Here is a 20,614-nt window from a genome sequence, read left to right as displayed (position 1 = left end):
CTATACCTGCTCTCTAGTGCATAGGTTGAAAATATGTGTAGGCTGCACTAGTGTGTAGGATGAAGAGTTATAATAGAGAGGGAAGGGAAAGCAACAAGGCATCAGTGGATGTGGAGGGAAGCACAGAGGCAGGATGGGAAAAGGAAGGCAGAGGATGTTGTATGTGTTTCCCCCCACATCCCGTGTGGTTCAGGGTTCAGGTTCAGGAAGAGGAGCCGCACACAAATGAAAGAGAAGAGACAAGAGATAATTTGGAAATACTCGGGGGCCAGGCGGGCAAGTCCAACTCAAGGGGAAGGACCTCCACCGGTGCCCAGGCCTCGCCAGCCTTTTATTCAACTTTGGTTAAACATAAAGCCCTTAGGCAGGCAGGTAATTGCGGTAGCAGACAGGCTATCTTAAAGGTCAGTAAATATTAGAAGGATTTACTCTGAGACTATTTGATCAGGAAATAGCTTGAGCCCCCATTGTCAGGACTAGACAATTGGTGCATAACTCAGGCCCTGCCGTGGGTTCAAGGGTCACCAGCCTTCCAGAATCCTTGTTTGCACTTCTTGCTAGTGAAGACAATGGGCAGCCTCCCAAAAGAGGATGTAAGTGAAGTAAAACGTGAACATAGAGTGATAAGGATGGAGGTGGCAGGAAGTATTGTGGTGGTGGTGGGGGGGGGGGTCTACATTTGATGGGAATAGCTCTATATGGCTCCTTTTTTTTTCTCCCCTTGACCCTCACATAGCCTCCCATGCCTCCACAGTGTCTTGTGTCCATTGGTTATGCTCGTATGAATGAATACAAGTCCTTTGGTTGATCTCTTACCCCCCTCTTCTGCCCCCCAACCCTCCCCAGCCTTCCCGCTATAGTTTGACAGTCTGTTCGATGTTGGTCTGCCTCTGTATCTATTTTTGCTCATCAGTTTATAATGGTCTTTATTATCCATAAATGAGTGAGATCATGTGGTATTTTTCTTTCATTGACTGGCTTATTTCACTTAGCATAATGCTCTCCAGTTCCATCCATGCTGTTGCAAATGGTAAGAATTCCTTCTTTTTTACAGCAGCATAGTATTCCATTGTGTAGATGTACCACAGGTTTCTAATCCTTTCATCTACTGATGGGCACTTAGGCTGTTTCTAGATCTTAGCTATGGTGAATTGTGCTGCTATGAACATAGGGATGCATATATCCTTTCTGACTGGTGTTACTGGTTTCTTGGGATATATTCCTAGAAGTGGGATCACTGGGTCAAATGGGAGTTCCACTTTTAACTTTTTGAGGAAACTCCATACTGTCTTCCATAGTGGCTGCACCAGTCTGCATTCCCACCAGCAGTGAACGAGTGTTCCTTTTTCTCCACATCCTCTCCAGCACTTGTCGTTTGTTGATGATAGCCATTCTGACAGGTGTGAGATGGTACCTCATTGTTGTTTTGATTTGCATGTCTCAGATGATTAGTGGCTTTGAGCATGTTTTCATATGTCTCTTGGCTTTCTGAATGTCCTCTTTTGAAAAGTGTCTATTTAGGTCCTTTGCCCATTTTTTGATTGGATTGTTTATCTTCCTTTTGTTAAGTTGTATGAGTTCCCTATAAATTTCGGAGATTAAACCCTTTTTGGTAATAACATTGGCAAATATGTTCTCCCATGCAGTGGGCATTCTTGTTGTTTTGTTGATGGTTTCTTTTGCTGTGCAGAAGCTTTTTATTTTGATGTAGTCCCATTTGTTTATTTTCTCTTTAGTTTCCTATGCCTGAGGAGCTGTATCGGTGAAGAAATTGCTTCGGCCTATGTCTGAGATTTTGTTGCCTTTGGATTCCTCTAGAATTTTTATGGTTTCCTGTTCTACATTTAAGTCCTTTATCCGTTTTGAGTTTATTTTTGTGTATGGTGTAAGTTGGTGGTCTAGTTTCATTTTTTTGCATGTATCTGTCCAATTTTCCCAACACCATTTATTGAAGGGACTGTCTTGACTCCATTGTATGTTCTTGCCTCCTTTGTCTAATATTAACTGAGCATATTGGTTCGGGTTGATTTCTGGGCTCTCTATTTTATTCCATTGATCTATATGTCTGTTCTTGTGCCAGTACCAGGCAGTTTTGAGAACAGTGGCTTTGTAATACAGCTTGATATCTGGTATTGAGATCCCACCTACTTTGTTCTTCTTTCTCAGGATTGCTGCAGCTATTCGGGGTCTTTTTTTTATTCCAGATGAATTTTTGGAGAGTTTGATCTAGATCTGTGAAATATGCTGTTGGTATTTTAATGGGAAGTGCGTTGAATTTATAGATTGCTTTGGGTAGTATGGACATTTTAATGATGTTGAGTCTACCAACCCAGGAACATGGTATGTTCTTTCATCTGTTTATGTCTTCCTCTATCTCTTTTTTCAACGTCCTGTAGTTTTCTGAGTAGAGGTCTTTTACCTCTTTAGTTAAGTTTATTCCTAGGTATCTTAATTTTTTTGGTGTGATGGTAAATGGGATTGCTTTTTTAGTCTCTCTTTCTGTAAGTTCACTATTGGTGTATAGAAATGCCATAGATTTCTTGGCATTAATTTTGTATCCTGCTACATTGCCAAATTCATTTATTAAGTCTAATAGTTTTTTGATGGAGTCTTTAGGGTTTTTTATGTGTAATATCATGTCATCTGCGAATAAGGACAGTTTTACTTCTTCTTTTCCAATTTGGATGTCTTTTATTTCTTCTTCTTGTCTAATTGCACTGGCTAATACTTCCAGTACTATGTCGAACAGGAGTGGTGAGAATGAGCATCCCTGTCTTGTTCCTGTTCTTAGGGGAAATGGTGTTAGTTTTTGTCCATTGAGTATGATGTTGGCTGTGGGTTTGTCATATATGGCTTTTATTATGTTGAGGTATGATCATTCTATTCCCATCTTGCTGAGAGTTTTTATCAGAAATGGGTGTTGGATTTTGTCAAATGCTTTTTCTGCATCAATTGATATGACCATGTGGTTTTTTTCTTTCAATTTGTTTGTGATGTATCACGTTTATTGATTTTCAGATATTGTACCATCCTTGCATCCCTGGGATAAATCCTACTTGGTCATGGTGTATGATCTTTCTGATGTACTGCTGGATCGATTTGCTAAGATTTTGTTGAGGATATTGGCATCTATGTTCATGAGGGATATTGGCCTGTAATTCTCTTTCATTGTGTTGTCTTTCCCTGGTTTTGGTATTAGGGTGATGCTGGCTTCATAGAATGAGCTTGGAAGTGTTCTTTCCTCTTGAATTTTTTTGTAGTAGTCTGACGAGGATAGGTTTTAGTTCTTCCTTGAATGTTTGGTAAAACTCCCCTGTGAAGCCATCTGGCCTGGGCTTTTGTTTGCTGGAAACTTTTTGATGACTGCTTCAATTTCTTCCATAGTTATTGGCCTATTGAGATTTTTAGATTCTTCCTGATTGAGTTTTGGAATGTTGTATTTTTCTAGGAATTTGTCCATTTCCTTCTGGTTGTCTAGTTTGTTGGAGTAGAGTTGTCCATAGTATTTTTTAACAATCATTTGTATTTCTGTGGGGTCTGTTGTTATTTCGCCTCTATCGTTTCTTTTTTTTTAAATTATTTTTTCAATTAAATCTTTATTGTTCAGATTATTACATTTGTTCCTCTTTCCCCCCCCCCATAACTCCCCTCCTCCCAGTTCCCGCCCCACCCTCCGCCCTCACTCCCCACCAACTGTCCTCATCCATAGGTGCACGATATTTGTCCAGTCTCTTCCCGCATCTCCCACACCCCTTTACCCCCCAAGAATAGTCAGTCCATTCCCTTTCTATGTCCCTGATTCTATTATAATCACCAGATTATTTATTCACTTGATTTTTAGATTCACTTGTTGATAGATGTGTATTTGTTGTTCATAATTTGTATCTTTACCTCTTTCTTCTTCTTCCTCTTCTTAAAGGATACCTTTCAGCATTTCATATAATACTGGTTTGGTGGTGATGAACTCCTTTAGCTTTTCCTTATCTGTGAAGCTCTTTATCTGACCTTCAGTTCTGAATGATAGCTTTGCTGGATAAAGTAATCTTGGTTGTAGGTTCTTGCTATTCATCACTTTGAATATTTCTTGCCACTCCCTTCTGGCCTGCAAAGTTTCTGTTGAGAAATCAGCTGACAGTCGTATGGGTATTCCCTTGTAGGTAACTGAGTTTCTTTCTCTTGCTGCTTTTAAGATTCTCTCTTTGTCTTTTGCTCTTGGCATTTCAATTATGATGTGTCTTGGTGTGGTCCTCTTTGGATTCCTTTTGTTTGGGGTTCTCTGCGCTTCCTGGACCTGTAAGTCTATTTCTTTCACCAGGTAGGAGAAGTTTTCTGTCATTATTTCTTCAAATAGGTTTTCAATATCTTGGTCTCTCTCATCTTCTGGCACCCCTATAATTCTGATGTTGGTACGCCTGAAGCTGTCCCAGAGGCTCCTTACACTATCTTCATATTTTCAGATTCTTTTTTCATTTTGCTTTTCTGGTTGGGTGCTTTTTGCTTCTTTGCATTTCAAATCTTTGCCTTGATTCTTGCGCTCCTCTGGTCTGCTGTTGGGAGTCGGTATAGTATTCGTTATTTCAGTCCGTGTATGCTTAATTTCTAGTTGGTTCTTTATCATAACATCGAGGGTCTCATTAGATTTCTTGAGGATCTCACTACATTTATCGGCGGCTTCTAGACAGTTCTTAAGAGACCTTAAAAGTGTGGTTCTGAACTCAATATCCTCCATTGACAGTTTTGTCCTGTTTCTTTGTCTCCGCATTTTGTTATGCTTTTTTGGTGCACCCCCTAGTGTTCTTTGTGCGCAGTCTTGTTGTAGTTAAGCCTTGATTGTTGTCGGCAATACCAGGGGTGATTTGACCTCCAGGCTAACTGGCTATCGCCTCTATCGTTTCTGATTTTGTTTATTTGGGTCCTCTCTCTTTGCTTCTTGGTAAGCCTGGCAAGAGGTTCATCAATCTTATTTATCCTTTCAAAGAACCAGCTCTTGGTTTCGTTGATTTTATGTATTATTATTTTTGGTCTCTTATGTCATTTATTTCTGCTCTGATCTTTATTATCTCCTTCCTTCTGCCCACTCTCGGCTTTTCTTGTTGCTCTCTTTCTAATTCTTTGAGATGTAGAGTTAGATGATTTACTACCACTTTTTCATTTTTTGAGGTAGGCCTGTAGGGCTATAAACTTTCCTCTCAGGACTGCTTTCATTGTGTCCCATAGGTTTTGGATTGTTGTGTTTTCATTGTCATTAGTTTCCAGGATGTTTTTAATTTCTTCTTTGATCTCATTGGTAACCCAATCAATATTTAATAACATGCTATTCAGCTTCCAAGTGTTTGAGTATTTTGAGTTGTTTTTATTGTAGTTTATTTCTAATATTATGCCATTGTGGTCTGAGAAGATGCTTGATATGATTTCAATCTCTTTGAATTTAGACAGACTTTGCTTGTGACCCAATATGTGGTCTATCTTTGAAAATGTCCCATGTGCACTTGAGAAGAATGTATACTCCGTAGCTCCAGGGTTAATGTTCTGAAGATGTCAATTAAGTCCATCTGATCTAGTGAGTTATTTAGGATTGCTGTTTCTTTGCTGATTTTTTTGTCTAGAGGATTTATCCAGTGATGTCAGTGGTGTATTAAAGTCCCCTACTATGATTGTATTGTTGTCGATCTCTCCCTTGATATCTTTCAGGAGTTTTTTTATGTAAATGGGTGCTCCTGCATTTGGTGCATATATGTTTATCAGAGTTATATCTTCTTGTTGTATCGATCCCTTTAGTATTATGAAGTGGCCTTCCTTATCTCTTGTTATGGCCTTCACTTCGATGTCTGTTTTGTCTGATATAAGTATTGCTACCCCAGCTTTTTTTTTTCATTTCCATTTGCCTAAAAGATATTTTTCCATCCCTTCACTTTCAGTCTGTGTGTGTCCCTTCCTCTGAGGTGGGTCTTTTATAGACAGCAAATATATGGGTCATGTTTTTTTATCCATTCAGCCACTCGATGTCTTTTGATTGGAGCATTTAGTCCATTTACATTTAAAGTTATTATTGAAAGGTACTTGTTTGTAGCCATTTCTATTTTTTGGGCCTGTTTTCTTTCTTAGCTTTTTATTTCTTCTTTATACACCAGTCCCTTTAGCATTTCTTGCATTGCTGGCTTGGTGGTGATAAACTCCCTTAACCTTTTTTTGTCTGTGAAGCTTCTTATTTCCCCTTCAATTTTGAATGATAGCCTTGCTGGATAGAGTATTCTTGGATTCAGTCTTTGCTTTGTATCACTTTGTAAATTTCCATCCATTCTTTTCTGGCCTGATGTGTTTCTGTTGAGAAATCATTTGATAATCTAATGGGAGATCCCTTGTAGGTAACTTTCCATCTCTCTCTTGCAGCCTTTAAGATTCTCTCTTTGTCCTGAACATTTGCCGTGGTAATTATGATGTGTCTTGGCGTGGGTCTTTCCGGGTTCATCTTGTTTGGGACTCTCTGTGCTTGTGTGACTTTTTCTTCCCCACCTCAGGGAAGTTTTCTGATATTATTTCTTCCAATAGGTTTTCTAACCCTTGTTCCTCTTTCTGTTGTTTTGGCACCCCTATTATTCGTATGTTGTTTTGTTTCATGCTGTCCCATGACTCCCTTAGGCTCTCTTCCTGTCTTTTAATTTTTTTCTCCAATTTCAGTTCAGTTTGGGTGTGTTTTGTTTCCTTGTCTTCTAATTCGGTAATTCGGTCCTCCGCTTCTCCTAGTCTACTGTTGAAACTTTCAATGGTGTTTTTTATTGCAGCTATATCACTCTTCATTTCTTCTTGGTTCTTACATAAGTTATTGATTTTTTCATCCATTTCTTTTTGATTCTTACATAAGTTGTTGATTATTTCATCTGTTTCTTCTTGATTCTTGCATAAGTTGTTGATTTTTTCCTCCATTCGGTTTATGCACTCTAGGACCCTTAATCTGAATTCTTTTTCTGACATGTTGCATGCCTCTGTTTTGCTTAGCTGCTTATCTGGTGAGTCCTTCTCTTCTTTCCTTTGGGGGTTTCTTTGTCTACCCATGTTTGATCTCACCGACATATCTAGATGTTGAGTCATTCAGGGGCTGCTCCTTGGGTGACTGTGGCTCCTTGGGCTGCGGTTGCTCCTCGGGCAGTTGTGGTAGCAGTTGCTCCTCAGTTGGCAGCAGCTCCTCTGGTGGGTGCTGTTCACAGTCGTGGTGGCTCCTCTGGCTGGTCGGGGGAGGCTTCTCACACAGCTGCTGTTCCTCAGACAGAGGGTGTGCTGATCACGAGGCTGCTGTTCCTTGGATGGGGGCTGGCTACACACGCAGCTGCTACTCCTTGAACTGGGGCCGACTGCTCACATGGCTGCTGATCCTTGAATGGGGGCTGGCTGCACGCTGCTGTTGTTCCTCTGATGTGGTGGGCTGCTTGTGGGGCTACTGCTCCTTGGACTTGGACAGGTTGATTGCAAGTCTGCTGCTCCTCGGATGGGGCTGGGTTGCTTGCACGGCTGCTGCTCTTTGGACGGGAGTGAGCTGCACGCGTCGCTGCTCCTCCTTTCCAGGTGTTTGGCTATGTGGCTTGCTCTCTAGCATGGCACTGCATGGTCTGGCCAGTGCTTCAGGCCGCCCCCTTTAGGCTCAGTCCTCTGTAATTATGGAACCCAGATCTCAAATCCCCGGGTGCCAACAGTCTTGCAGATTTCCTTTTCCCAGTCAGGGGCTGTGCCTGTCCCAAGGGGCGCGACTGGGTGTCACGAGGTCTCCCTCTGACCCTCTGGGCTCAGAGATCTGGCAAACTTTCCTGCCCAGGTCCCTGGTTTTTACCTTTCCAGGGGAATTCTGCCCTTCCCGGCTGCAAACTGTCTCACCAGCTGAGTATACTTTGCCAATTCGGGGGTGGATGTTATCTGTTTCAGGACAAGCCTTGGGAAGCGTCTGCCTATTCTGCCGCCATCTTGTCTCTCAGCAGATTTTTTAAAAATATATATTTTATTGATTTTTTATAGAGAGGAAGGGAGAGGGATAAGAGTTAGAAACATTGATGAGAAAGAAACATGGATCAGCTGCCTCCTGCACAGCCCCTACTGTGGATGTGCTCGCAACCAAGGTACATGCCCCTGACCTGAATCGAACCTGGGACTCTTCAGTCCACAGGCCGACGTTCTATCCACTGAGCCAAACTGGTCAGCGCTTGAGAGCAGGTTTTGAATGGTGGTTATGCTGAGTGGCAGCAAATTACAGCATCCGGCAGCCAGCGCCCCGCCGCCCCCCCCCCCGGAGGAGGAGCTCCCCCCATGTGCACCCTACGGGGGGCAACCCCAGGCCAGGCAGGCACTGGATCCACAAGAAGGACAGTAGCACCATCTCCCTAAACACATGGAGCTTGGATGACGAGGTCAGCTTCCTGAGGACCTGGCAACCCCTGATGTGAACTCAACTTGGCTGCTGCACCAGAACCTGCCTGTCAGCTGCCAGAAAAGGGGCGAACCAATCCCGGGAGCTACAGGCAGCAACATGGAGATCCCCTGCTTTGCCTATGGGAGATCCAGGGCTGTGCTGGTGGCAGCGATGGCATTGCTGCTGACTGTGGCAGCGGGGGCGGCGGCTGCAGGCTGGTGGTGCCAGAACCTGTGTCCTCGCCAGGGCTATGCTGGTGCCCAGGCTGCCAGGCCAGCGCTGGAGCTCACCCACCATGTCGGACAAGAACTCAGCACCCAGGATGTGGACAAGGCTCCCAGGAGATGACACTGGTGATTCCCTGAGACTCTGCCCCAACCAACTTCCAGGTGCACCCAAACTGTTTTCATTGGCTTTTCTATCCAAATGGCCTGTCTTGGCTCATGCTTCAGATTTCCCTAAAATCTCTCAAACAAGCAGCAGCTGGCCTTAGCATGGACCGTACCTCTCACTAAGTGGCCCCAGATCCAGTGCTAGCAGCAGCCGGCCTTGCTTCACAGCATGGCCTTGCATGGGCACTTACAAGCCCAGCACAAGTAGCATCCATCTGCAGATTGCTTTGTAGCTCATGTGGCCTCGGACAGAACACAGGCAGTGGCTGACCTCCTGGGAGGCCCCAGCGCCAGTGCACCTAGTGGACAGCTTCAGACCACCTTGAAGCAGCACCACCCAACCAGTTCCATAAGCAGACACACTCAAAGGGCGGACTCTATGAGCACTGGAGTCCCACTAAAGTAAGTCATGCTGTATAAGGTCTCCTGTGTTAGGGGCAGAAATATCCTCAGGTGAGAATTAACAACAACAAAAAGAAAATATGAATAATAACATAGCAATAAGTACACATATACCAACAATTGAATCTAAAAAGGAAATTAAATGAACAAGCAGCCCTGGCCAGTTTGGGTCAGTGGATAGAGCATTGGCCTGCGGACCCAAGTTCCTGGGTTTGAGTCTGGTCAAGGGCACATACCCCGGTTGCAGGCTCCTCCTGGTGGGAGCGTGTGCAGGAGGCAACCAATCAATGAGTTTCTCTCACAGCAATATTTCCGTCTCTCCCTCTCTCTAAAATCAATGGAAAAATATCCTCAGGTGAGGATTAAAAAAAAAAAGAACAAGCAAAACAGAGGCAGAATCATAGATACAGAGAACACTTTGAAGGTTGCTAGATGGAGTTGGGGGGATGAGTGAAAAAGGTGAAGGGATTAAGAAGCACAAATTGTCACCATAGCTAAGATTTGGAAACAGCCTAAGTGCCCATCAGCAGATGAGTGGATTAGAAAACTGTGGTACATATACACAATGGAATAGTATGCTGCGGTAAAAAAAAAAAAAAAAAAAAAGGAACTCTTGCCTTTTGCAACAGCATGGATGGAACTGGAGAGCATTTTGCTAAGTGAAATAAGCCAGTCAGAGAAAGATAAATACCACATGATCTCACTCATTTGTGGATTATAGAGAACAACATAGACTGATGAACAGGGACAGATCCAAAGACAGAGAAACAGCGATCAGACTATCAATCCCCAGAGGGAAAGTAGGGGAGGGTGGGGGTAAGGGGAAGAGATTAACCAAAGGACTTGTATGCATGCATATAAGCCAAACCAATGGACATGGACAACAGGGGGATGGGAACATGAGTGTGCGGGGTGGGGTGGGGGGGGGGAGGTTGGGGGTTAAGGTGGGGGATGAGGACACATTTGTAATACCTTAACTAATAAAAAAAAAAGAAAAAGAAGTACAAATTGGTACTTTGGTGACTATAGTCATGGGGATGTAAAGTACAGCATGTGGACTATGGTCAGTAACATCCTAACAACTGTGTATGGTGTCAGTGGTGTGAGACTTACTGGGGTGATCACTTAGTAAGTTATGTAATGTCTAATCGCTGGGGTGTACACCTGAAACTAATACAACCATGCATGTCACCTTGAGAAGGCTAACCCCTATTTTGTAAAACTACTGTTTGGAATTCTCTGCTATTCTTTAGACGGCCTCTTATTCTAAAAAAATAACTTTGCTTCCTAGCCTGCTTGAATAATGTGGAAGATAAACGTAGCTGTCTGACCTTGTAAGCCAGAGACTAGATACACCCATACTCTCAATGCCATGCCCGGTGTATTTTTTAATTGGATGGAACTGTGCTGTTTTCAAGGCCCCCAGCGAGATAACCGCTAAGCACACATAGGGCCGGCTCTTTATAAAAAGGGAAGTTCTGCTTGTAGCTCTGCTTAGGATTTGAATTCAATTTGAGCCTACGGCGGTGAATGAAGTGTGCCTCCAAACTCTGATCATTGCTTGATTTATTCCGGCTTTCTGTAACAACCTGGCGTTGAAAAATAGAAAAAAACTTTCCCTTTCTGCAGTCCTTTGGAGCTCCTATTTGCTGGGTGAGATGCTTCCCCAGTCATGAATCACTTAATAAACCCAACCAGATCTCCATATTTACTTCTCGAATTATTTTTGACATCATTGATTTTTTGGTTTATCTTTGCGCCAATCTCATACAGTAATATTTTAATTACTATGGCTTTCTAAAAGTCTTGGTAGGTGTAGCACACGTGTCCAAATTTGTCCCCCCACCTCAAATGTGCGGAGCCCAAAACAAAACCTTCCCAGCTCCCCGCGGGAAGATGGAGGGAGCGCGCAACTAGGAGGCGGCCCTTAGACACTGCGCCCGGAGGGCAGCACGGCCAACGCGCTTGCGCAGCCTGAGAGCTGTAATTGGATGGAGCTTGGCAGAGGGAGTTGACGTCACTTCCGGGGCGGAGGACGCGGTGGGTGGACCCATGGTCTCTGCGGCGCCCAGGTAGGGGCTGGTGGGAAGGACCCCGGGCGGGGGCCTGCGTGCCGCCTGGAGCCTCGGCGCGCGGGCGTCTCCGGGCGCTGCGTCCCCTTCCCGGGCTCGCGGAGGCGCGAGGTGCCGAGCGAGCGGGGCGCGGGCGCGGCGTCCTCTGGGGAGCCTGCGGCTCGTGGCGCTCGGGTGCGCGGCCGGAGATGCGCGGACTGAGGCGGCGGCCCGGCTCGCGCCCCGAAGGGCGTCTGCTCCCGGCTGCGCCGTCCTTTCCGCATGGCGGGCGCCGGCGGCGGGCTGCCCTTTAGCCCCGTGTCGCGTCGGTTAGCGAGGAGGCGGGGCGGAGGGTGAGCCCGCACCCGGGGTGGCGGCTTCCGACGTCTCCCTCAGACCCGCCCTCCTCGCCGGCGCCGGCTCCCAGGGTTGCCCCGCGCGCGCAGCGGCCCGGCGCCGGGAGCCTCCGGAGGAGCGGTGACTGCAATGCGCGCGGAGGAGGCGCTGTGAGGCGCGCGCGGCCTGCGCCGTCTGGGAGGCAGCCTCCTTCGCGCGGGGGTAGACCTCTGGTCGTCCGCGGGGCGGGAAGGGGCTAGAGGAGAGAGGTCCCTCAGTGTGAGGCTCCGTCGGCATTGGCGCTGCACTGCGCAGCCGGCAGACGCGGAGTGCCTTATTGTATTTCATATGTTCGTCTCTGGTTTGCAAACGGATTTAACAAGCATAGTTTTAGCCCCACTATGGCCCAAGCCCGGTGTTAGCCACCTAGGATACAAACATGCGTAATTTCCTTTCCATGCATAATTTAGTTCATGTTTTCTTTGCCTTCCATGTCAGATGCTACAGTTGTTTTACCAACATTATTCTTAAACATTTCTTTAGCATCTGCGGTGTGGCAGGCACTGTTCTCGGGACATGGCGTCAGCAAATAGGCATGGTCTCTGTCCTCACGGAACTGAAGCTCCCGTTGGGGCTGGCGGACCGAGGGAGCGAGGAGTCCGGGAGATGAAGCAGGAGAGGTGGCCAAGCCCAGAGCGTGCCGCGCTCATGGTGCGAAAGCGGTGGGGCGTCTCTGAAGAATGTGGGAGCCGGTGAAGCGGCGTCACAGGGGGCACCCGCAGGCCTGCTGGGTCAGGCCCCTGGCTCCTCGGGAGATGCAGGGCGGTCAGCCAGGGGGCCGGCGGGGGGCGGTCAGCGAGGGGGCCGGCGGGGGGCGGTCAGCGAGGGGGCCGGCGGGGGGCGGTCAGCGAGGGGGCCGGCGGGGGGCGGTCAGCGAGGGGGCTGGCGGGGGGCGGTCAGCCAGGGGGCCGGCGGGGCGGTCAGCCAGGGGGCCGGCGGGGCGGTCAGCGAGAGGGCCGGCGGGGCGGTCAGCCAGGGGGCCGGCGGGGGGCGGTCAGCCAGGGGGCAGGCGGGGGGCGGTCAGCCAGGGGGCAGGCGGCGGGGCGGTCAGCCAGGGGGCCGGCGGGGGGCGGTCAGCCAGGGGGCCGGCGGGGGGCGGTCAGCGAGAGGGCCGGCGGGGGGCGGTCAGCCAGGGGGCCGGCGGGGGGCGGTCAGCCAGGGGGCCGGCGGGGGGCGGTCAGCCAGGGGGCCGGCGGGGGGCGGTCAGCGAGAGGGCCGGCGGGGGGCGGTCAGCCAGGGGGCAGGCGGCGGGGCGGTCAGCCAGGGGGCAGGCGGCGGGGCGGTCAGCCAGGGGGCCGGCGGGGGGCGGTCAGCCAGGGGGCAGGCGGGGGGCGGTCAGCGAGAGGGCCGGCGGGGGGCGGTCAGCCAGGGGGCCGGCGGGGGGCGGTCAGCCAGGGGGCCGGCGGGGGGCGGTCAGCCAGGGGGCAGGCGGGGGGCGGTCAGCGAGAGGGCCGGCGGGGGGCGGTCAGCGAGAGGGCCGGCGGGGGGCGGTCAGCCAGGGGGCAGGCGGGGGGCGGTCAGCCAGGGGGCCGGCGGGGGGCGGTCAGCCAGGGGGCCGGCGGGGGGCGGTCAGCCAGGGGGCCGGCGGGGGGCGGTCAGCCAGGGGGCCGGCGGGGGGCGGTCAGCCAGGGGGCCGGCGGGGGGCGGTCAGCCAGGGGGCCGGCGGGGGGCGGTCAGCCAGGGGGCCGGCGGGGGGCGGTCAGCGAGAGGGCCGGCGGGGGGCGGTCAGCGAGGGGGCCGGCGGGGGGCGGTCAGCCAGGGGGCCGGCGGGGCGGTCAGCGAGGGGGCCGGCGGGGGGCGTGCTGCAGGGGCTTAGAGGTTCGTTGGGGGGGGGGGGAGGGAGGGAGGTGTCAGGGCTCCTGCTTCCTTTTCTGGCTTGTGCATCTGGAATAGGGCACTGGAGGAAGAGCATGAGTTCAGTTTTGAATAAAATGTCCTTGAAATAATCCAAGTAGAGGTGTCACAGAGGCAGTGATGAGGGTCTGACACTCAGACAGCAAGAACGGGCTAGGTCCCTAAGAGCTTTGGTCAGGGAGGAATAATTGTCCTGTCATTGCGGGCGAGAAAGCCGCATGAGGTGGCCCAGTAGGAAGTGTAGACTGTTCTTCACATTTATGTGGGGGGAAAGTGAAAAATAAAATCTGCCAACCTGGAAAATTGTTCCTACAAATGTAGAAAGGAAGAAAATAGTTCTGTTATTACAAAAACAAAGAAGCAATCCCATCATTTAAAACATCACAGTCTCCAGCTTCCTTTTGTAAGAAGACGTGATGGCACCATCTCCCATCTGTGCTTTTATAGTTCACCCTCAATTCACCTGGTAATAGGGGTGGTCATCTGTGCTAGTTAATTACCTTTATCTGAAGGAAAAATCGAAAATCTCTAGTCTCTATGAGCAGGTAGTCATGTAACCTCCCAGGGTGACTGAATTTCTTCCTTAATGTTTTCATTGAAAAGAGATGACTTCTAGGCCCTTCAGAAAAAAGTTTCTGGGTAGTGTCTGTGGCTGGAGCTAGTTTGTTTACTTACTTATTTAATAAATATATTGTTATTGATTTCAGAGTGGAAGGGAGAGGGGGAGAGAGATAGAAAGATCAATAATGAGAGAATAACTGATGGGCTGCCTCCTGCACGCCCCACACCAGGGATCAAGCCCACAACTCAGGCATGATCCGTGGGAATCGGATCATGGGAATCGAACCGTGACCTCCTGGTTTGTAGGTCGATGCTCAACCACGGAGCCACACTGGCTGAGCTAGAGCTAGTTTATTTAGCCTTTTAAAAGATTTGCAGACATACCAAAGGAACAGAGGAAGGAGTTAAAAATACTGGGTTTTTCAAAGAAATGCTTTAAGAAAAAGGAGGGAGAAAAGATCTCTGTCCCTTTGGCAAAAGGGAAAATTTACTTTATTTAAAGTTTATTTACAGTGCAGGAAGTGTTGGACCACAGAACGCACAGCCTGGAGACTATCCTGGAGATGAGTTTCAACTGAGCTCCTTGCAGTTGTGCATGGCTAGGATGCCCTCCAGTGGTTAGATCTAGCCCGTTATTTCAAGAAAAATGTTATCTGTGGTTCCAGATCCTGCTGGATTCCAGTCAAAAGTTTTATCTCTGGTAGTTAAACCTTTGAGGACTTGCCCTTTTTCATGTTAATGATGTCATTTCTCACACCCACTCAGTTATAACGCACAGTACGAAGCCTTTCTTTGTTGGTAATGTTCTGATTTTAATGGGGAAGTGAACTCTCCACTAGCCTGCTCTGGAAGGCCATAAGCATGGGAATGAAAATTGAGATTGAATGTCCTGTAAATTTAGCTTGGAAGTTTCTTGCCACCCACCAATGTAAAAAGTTCAACAAATTCCTTTGGATTCTACCTTCTGCATCTTCTTAAATTCACAATAGCCCAAGACTTGGCTTATTGGAGGGAGAGGCATGCTGATGGCCGCTGAATTAATTGAACATTGCTTATGATAGTTTGAGGTTACCTGCTGCAGTTAACTCCTATTTTATTCAGTAAGGACATGTTTGTACTTGGAACACTAAGTTTTGAATGGGAATGTAAATTTTTCCAGGTTCATGTGAGTAGGACTTAGCTGTTGCTAAATTAGATATTACTGGTATATTAGTAAACTATTATTTCAAAATTCTCTATGCATATAGTATTTTAATCCAGATTGGCTTAACATATTAGGTAAACAGCTCAAGGAAATTGTACTGAGTTCCTGTTAAGCAATGAGCTTATTTACAGTCACTTATCGCATAAAAACCTTTCTATTCTGTTTGGGTGATCAGACTGAATTTAGGGATCTATTTACCACCTAGATAGTATTAGAATCCTTCCTCTTTAAGGCTTCTACTAAGGTTTTTTTTTTTTACATGACCACCTATTTGATGCACTTAAGAGTTAAAAATGTGGGCTTTAGAGTCTAAATACCTGGTTCAAATCTCTTTTTTGCCATTAAAATTTTTTTTTATTGATTTCAGAGGGTAAGGGGGAGAGAGAAAGAGAATATCATTGATCGGTTGCCTTCTGCACACACACACTGGGGATTGAGCCCGCAACCCAGGCATGTGCCCTGACCGGATCAAACTGTGACCTTCTGGTTCATAGGTTAACGCTCAACCATTGAGCCACACCAGCCAGGGTCTTTTTTGCCAGTTAGTAACTATGCAACTTAAGGTGTTTTCTCATTTAGTACATGGAAATAACTATCATACCTACCTCCTAGGATTGCCATGAGGATGAAATGAGATTATGCGTATGAAGTTTATTTATAGCCCAGTGTCTTGGCACATTGCAAACACTGAAAAAGTTAGTAATTGTTATAAATATTTTTTTCCACAACAGCCATATATGATAACAGGCTAAAAATTAACTTTTTTTAGTTTGTTTTAGGATCTGTGTAGTAAATTTTTTTAGTTAATGGTCATGTATGTTAGAGTTACAAAACAAAAAATTAATTATATTAGAAATAAAAATGTACTTTTGGTTTGGAGTTGTCATAAATTTCTTTCTACTGCATTCAGAGGCGTGAAGGATTGTGGGCCATATAGAAGGCTTCTTAACATACATATACTTATCTAATCCTTACTGCAACTGTGTAAGGCAGATGTGAGATATATTTTGCAGGCGAGGAAACTGGTTGAAATATTAAATAAATTATTCAAAGACACTCACTTAGCCTGATTATTGGCATTCAAACTAAGGTCTGCCTGGTTCCAAACACAGTTTACTGTATCAATAAACGGTTGAAATTATTATTCACATCTCTCATTTATATTCTAATAGAAAAATGGTAGCTGGCAACTTGATCTTAGTGAAAAAGCAAGACAGACTGAAATTTAAAGAGATATTAGTGGGGAAAACCCACTGAACTGTAAGAAATATATCAGAGGGAAGGTATGGTTGGACATCTGTAGCAACTGACACCAGGCCAAGGGAACTGGATTCAGTGAGGAAATGTGAATTTATACAAGAAGAAGAAAGTTTTGCAGTGATTAGTATCTCCATCCCCAACATTAAATGAAGGATAATTGCTTTTTTCCTCTCAACATCTTTTCCCCTGTGCAACCTGCTTCAGTGCCTGCAGCCTACGGTCCGGGCAGTGGTTCAAGGCCGCAGCTTGCTCTGGCACGGGGCACATGGGAGACCCAGGGGACGGGCCTGCCACCCATTCAGACCCATGCACGCCTCTCAGTGTTTTTAACTTAATTTGGCGCAGAGAAGACATTGAAATGGGAATATTTGAGACACATATTTATCTTTGATTAGGTTTGTACTGTTGTCAGCTTATTTGTTTCTAGCAGTAGAAAAAGTTCTATTTAAAAGTCCTTGTGACGGGAAAAGACTTCTGGTATGGCAGAGTGAGGAAATTGGCAAATCTAAAAACAACAACAACAAAAAACAACTATAAAACAGGATAAAATTGTCAAAAACAACCATATCAGAGGTCTGGAAATTGACCAAAGACATACAACAAATTGGGAAACATTTTTTCATGAAAAACCACTGAACATTAGGTAAGACCAGTGAGAATCCTGTATTACTGTCTGGGGTGGTGGCTTCCATCCCATAATCCTAGCTCATCAGTCAATGCAGTACTTTTTTTTTGTGGGGTTTTTTAAAATGTAGGATTTTAAAAATATGTTTTTTATTGATTTCAGAGAGAGGAAGGGAGAGGGAGAGAGAGATAGAAACATCAACGAGAGAGAAACATCAATCCTGCACACCCCCTACATGTGTCCCGACAGTAATTCAACCCGTGACTTCCTGGTAAATAGGATGATGCTCAACCACTGAGCCACACTGACCGGTCAGTGCAGTAGTTTAACCAAGGCAGGGCAAGCCTGAAAACCAGCAGTCTCACTGTTGGAGGAGGCCAAGTATTTGGAGCAGAAGCCAAAGCATCATGCCAGAAGCTTTGTCAGTAAGGTAGCAACACTGGTGGCAAGTGAGTGGTGAAGGCTAACAGCTTTGCTAGTTTGAGGCTGTGGCCTTATGGGCAGTGAGTGGACGGTGGACCAGCTGGGAACTTCACAGAGGTCCTGCAAGTGGGATAAACCCCCACAGACCCTGCATGCACATGCAGAAGAGACGTGAGAGGGCATGCTGAGAAGTAAAAGCTGAGGAGACCTGAACATTGTCTGAACGTTGTGCTTTCCTTGCTACACACAGATCCACCTGCAAAAGCTGGAAGCTGCCTTTTTTGAGGTGTTTGGGCACAAACTTTGAGATATGTAATCGACTATTACCAGAATGAGCTTTTGACCTAGTGAGCTTTTCCAAATTCTAATCAAGCTGTGCTGCAGAGCCAGATACACCCACACAAAGTGCTGTAGACAAAGGATGGGCCATGGCTGTGATTGGCATTTTTCTCTCCACCAATCTGAGTCCATGTTTAGTTACCATGTTCATAGTTAGTTTTGAACTGTTCTGAGTTAACATGTTTAACCCCATTATAACCTATAGGTGACAAATGATATGTTGAAATTTCTGGTAATAAGAACATGGGGTTATGCAATAAAGGAACATAAAGTGTTTTGAAACTGACAAATGGTTGGGTGCATTTCCCTACAGAGAGAATGTCTGCAAACAACAGGAAGTGAGGGAAAGGTAGGGATCTCAGAGGGCTGGTGAGTGTTAGTTGATGACTAGCAGAGAGTAGGAGAGAACCTGAGACCCAATCTTTTTTTTTTTAAGTATATTTTTTATTTATTTTTCACAGAGAGGAAGGGAAAGGGATAGAGAGTTAGAAACCTTGATGAGAGAGAAACATCCATCAGCTGCCTCCCGCACACCCCCTACTGGGGATGTGCCTGCAACCAAGGTACATGCCCTTGACCAGAATCGAACCTGGGACCCTTCAGTCCACAGGCCAACGCTCTATTCACTGAGCCAAACCGGTTAGGGCCTGAGACCCAATCTTGAAGGTCAGGGTGGGCCTCATCCAGGAAGCATTGAGGAGCTTTACAGATTTAAGCAGTGCTGTCCCAACTGAATTGCTACACCCTTTGTGAAATTTTCCCCAGTCTCTAATCAGAATCAGTCACCTTCCCCGTATGCTCTGTAACTAGAGTCATTAATTTATCCAACAAATGACACAGAAGGCAGTGAAAGGGAAACAGACAAGTAAACCCAGGGGAGAGATTGCTTTGTTAGAAGAACACTTAGGGAATTAGCAGAGCACAAGGTCTTCAGGGTCCAAGTCAGGTTTGGGAATCTTGGAGCATCCTGGAGCAAATACCTGAGGTGGAGGTAGTCAAACAAAATGGCAGTGGGAGGAAAAATTCTTTGGAGGAGCTCATTAGGAGGTTTGAGATGGCAGAAGAAAGGATCGGGAAACATGAAAAATCTCAATAGAAATTCAATATGAAGAACAGAACAAAGGTTGAAGATAAATTAACAGCCTAAACAATCAGTGGGACATCAAGTGAACTAACATTTGGGAGTCCCAGAAGAAGAGTAGCAAAGGAATGAGGCAGAAAAAATATTTGAAATAATGTCTAAAAATTTCCAAATATGATGAAAGACATTGTATTAGTTTCCTGTTGCTGCTGTAATAAGTTACCACAAACATAATAGTTTAAAACCTCACAAATTTATTATCTTCTAGTTCTGGAGATCAGAAGTCCTAAAATCAAGGTTTCAGCAAGCTGTATTTCTTCTGCAGGCTCGAGGAAAATCGGTTTACTTGCCTTTTCCAGCTTCTGCAGGCCACCAGCATTCCTTGGTTCAGGGACTCCTCTTCACATTACTCCAGCCTTTACTGCTATTGTCACATCTACTCTCTGACTCAATCTTCTGCCTCTCTGTTCTGAGGACTCCTGTGATCTGGATGAGGCAGGATAAGCTCCCCATCTCCAGATCTTAAATCACATTTGCAAAGTCCCTTTTACCATATAAGTAAGATAACATATACTACTAATAGATTCTGGGGACTGGGGACATCTTCCGGGTATATTCAGGCATAACACAAACATTAATATACAGATCCAAGAAACTCAATGAACTCCCGAGTAGGATAAACACAAACAGATACATCAGAGTAAAACTATTGACAGACAAACAAAACTTAAAAGCAACAAGAGAAAATTTGCTCATCACACACAGGGAAGCAGCCATATGACTAGTGGCTAACTTCTTATGTAAAGAACGGTGTTGGGACTTCAGTCTCCTATGCAGCATGTGAGGAGCTTAGAAGCTGCCCTTTCATCATCATAAGTAAAAAGCAGAACAAACTGAAAAGTCAACCAACTCTTGCCCTGGCCAGTGTCATCAGTGGTTAGAGCAGCGGCCTGTGCATCCAAGGGTCTCGGGTTCGATTCCTGATCAAGGACACGTACCTGGATTGCAGGTCGGAGTGTCTGTGGGCGGCAACCACCAGTGTGTCTCTCTCACAGCTATGTTTCTCTGCTCTCTTTCACTCTCTCCTCTCTCTCTTTCACTCTCTCCTCTCTCTCTTTCATTCTCCTCTCTCTCTTTCACTCTCTCGCTCTCTTTCTCCCCTCCTTTCCTCCCTCCTTTCCTCTCTCCTTTCCTCTCTCTCTAAAAAAATGGATGGAAAAAAATATCCTCAGGTGAGGATTAACAACAACAACAATCAACTCTTTGTAGATCCATCAGTTGAGGTCAAATGGAAAACTGCTGTCTCCGCCCCCGCCAATGGAGAGGCAGGCGGATGCACAGAATCACAACTGACGGGAGCAGAAGCCTGGGGTAGGAAAACCTGGACTGTAATCGACAAACTGCTGGAGGCTGAGTGTGGACAGTCTGAGAGTTCAACACGCCAGAGGAACCCAATCAGAAGGGGCCCACACTGTTGTGAGTCTTACCCCAGAGCTCTAGGAGGCCCTCACAGTGAATGCTGGAGAAAAATCCCCTGTGCTCCTGGTAGGGGGAGTGGGACAGTAATGATTTTGAAATATGTCAGCGCGTCCTGTTCTTGCTGAGGCCTCCCCTCAGGGAAACTGTTACCA

General features: G+C 46.4%; 1 protein-coding gene across 2 annotated transcripts in view; it reads left to right on the top strand.

Moving 5' to 3' along the window:
• The window catches only part of DHRS7B (dehydrogenase/reductase 7B), an 87,579-nt gene that overhangs the window by 17,670 nt on the left and 49,295 nt on the right, over window positions 1–20,614 (top strand). Inside the window, exon 1 of one of the 2 annotated variants that reach the window (XM_081110742.1) lies at window positions 11,192–11,261. The exons of the other annotated variant lie outside the window; for it this stretch is intronic. Coding sequence (XP_080966868.1) covers window positions 11,242–11,261 — 20 coding nt within the window. The 5' untranslated portion in view covers window positions 11,192–11,241. Of the gene's footprint in view, window positions 1–11,191; window positions 11,262–20,614 lie in introns of those variants that run through there. 2 annotated transcript variants of the gene reach the window in all.

Source organism: Myotis nattereri (genome assembly GCF_964212035.1).
Source record: "Myotis nattereri genome assembly, chromosome: 16".
NCBI lineage: Eukaryota > Metazoa > Chordata > Mammalia > Chiroptera > Vespertilionidae > Myotis > Myotis nattereri.
This window is presented reverse-complemented; position numbering and strand designations above follow the sequence as displayed.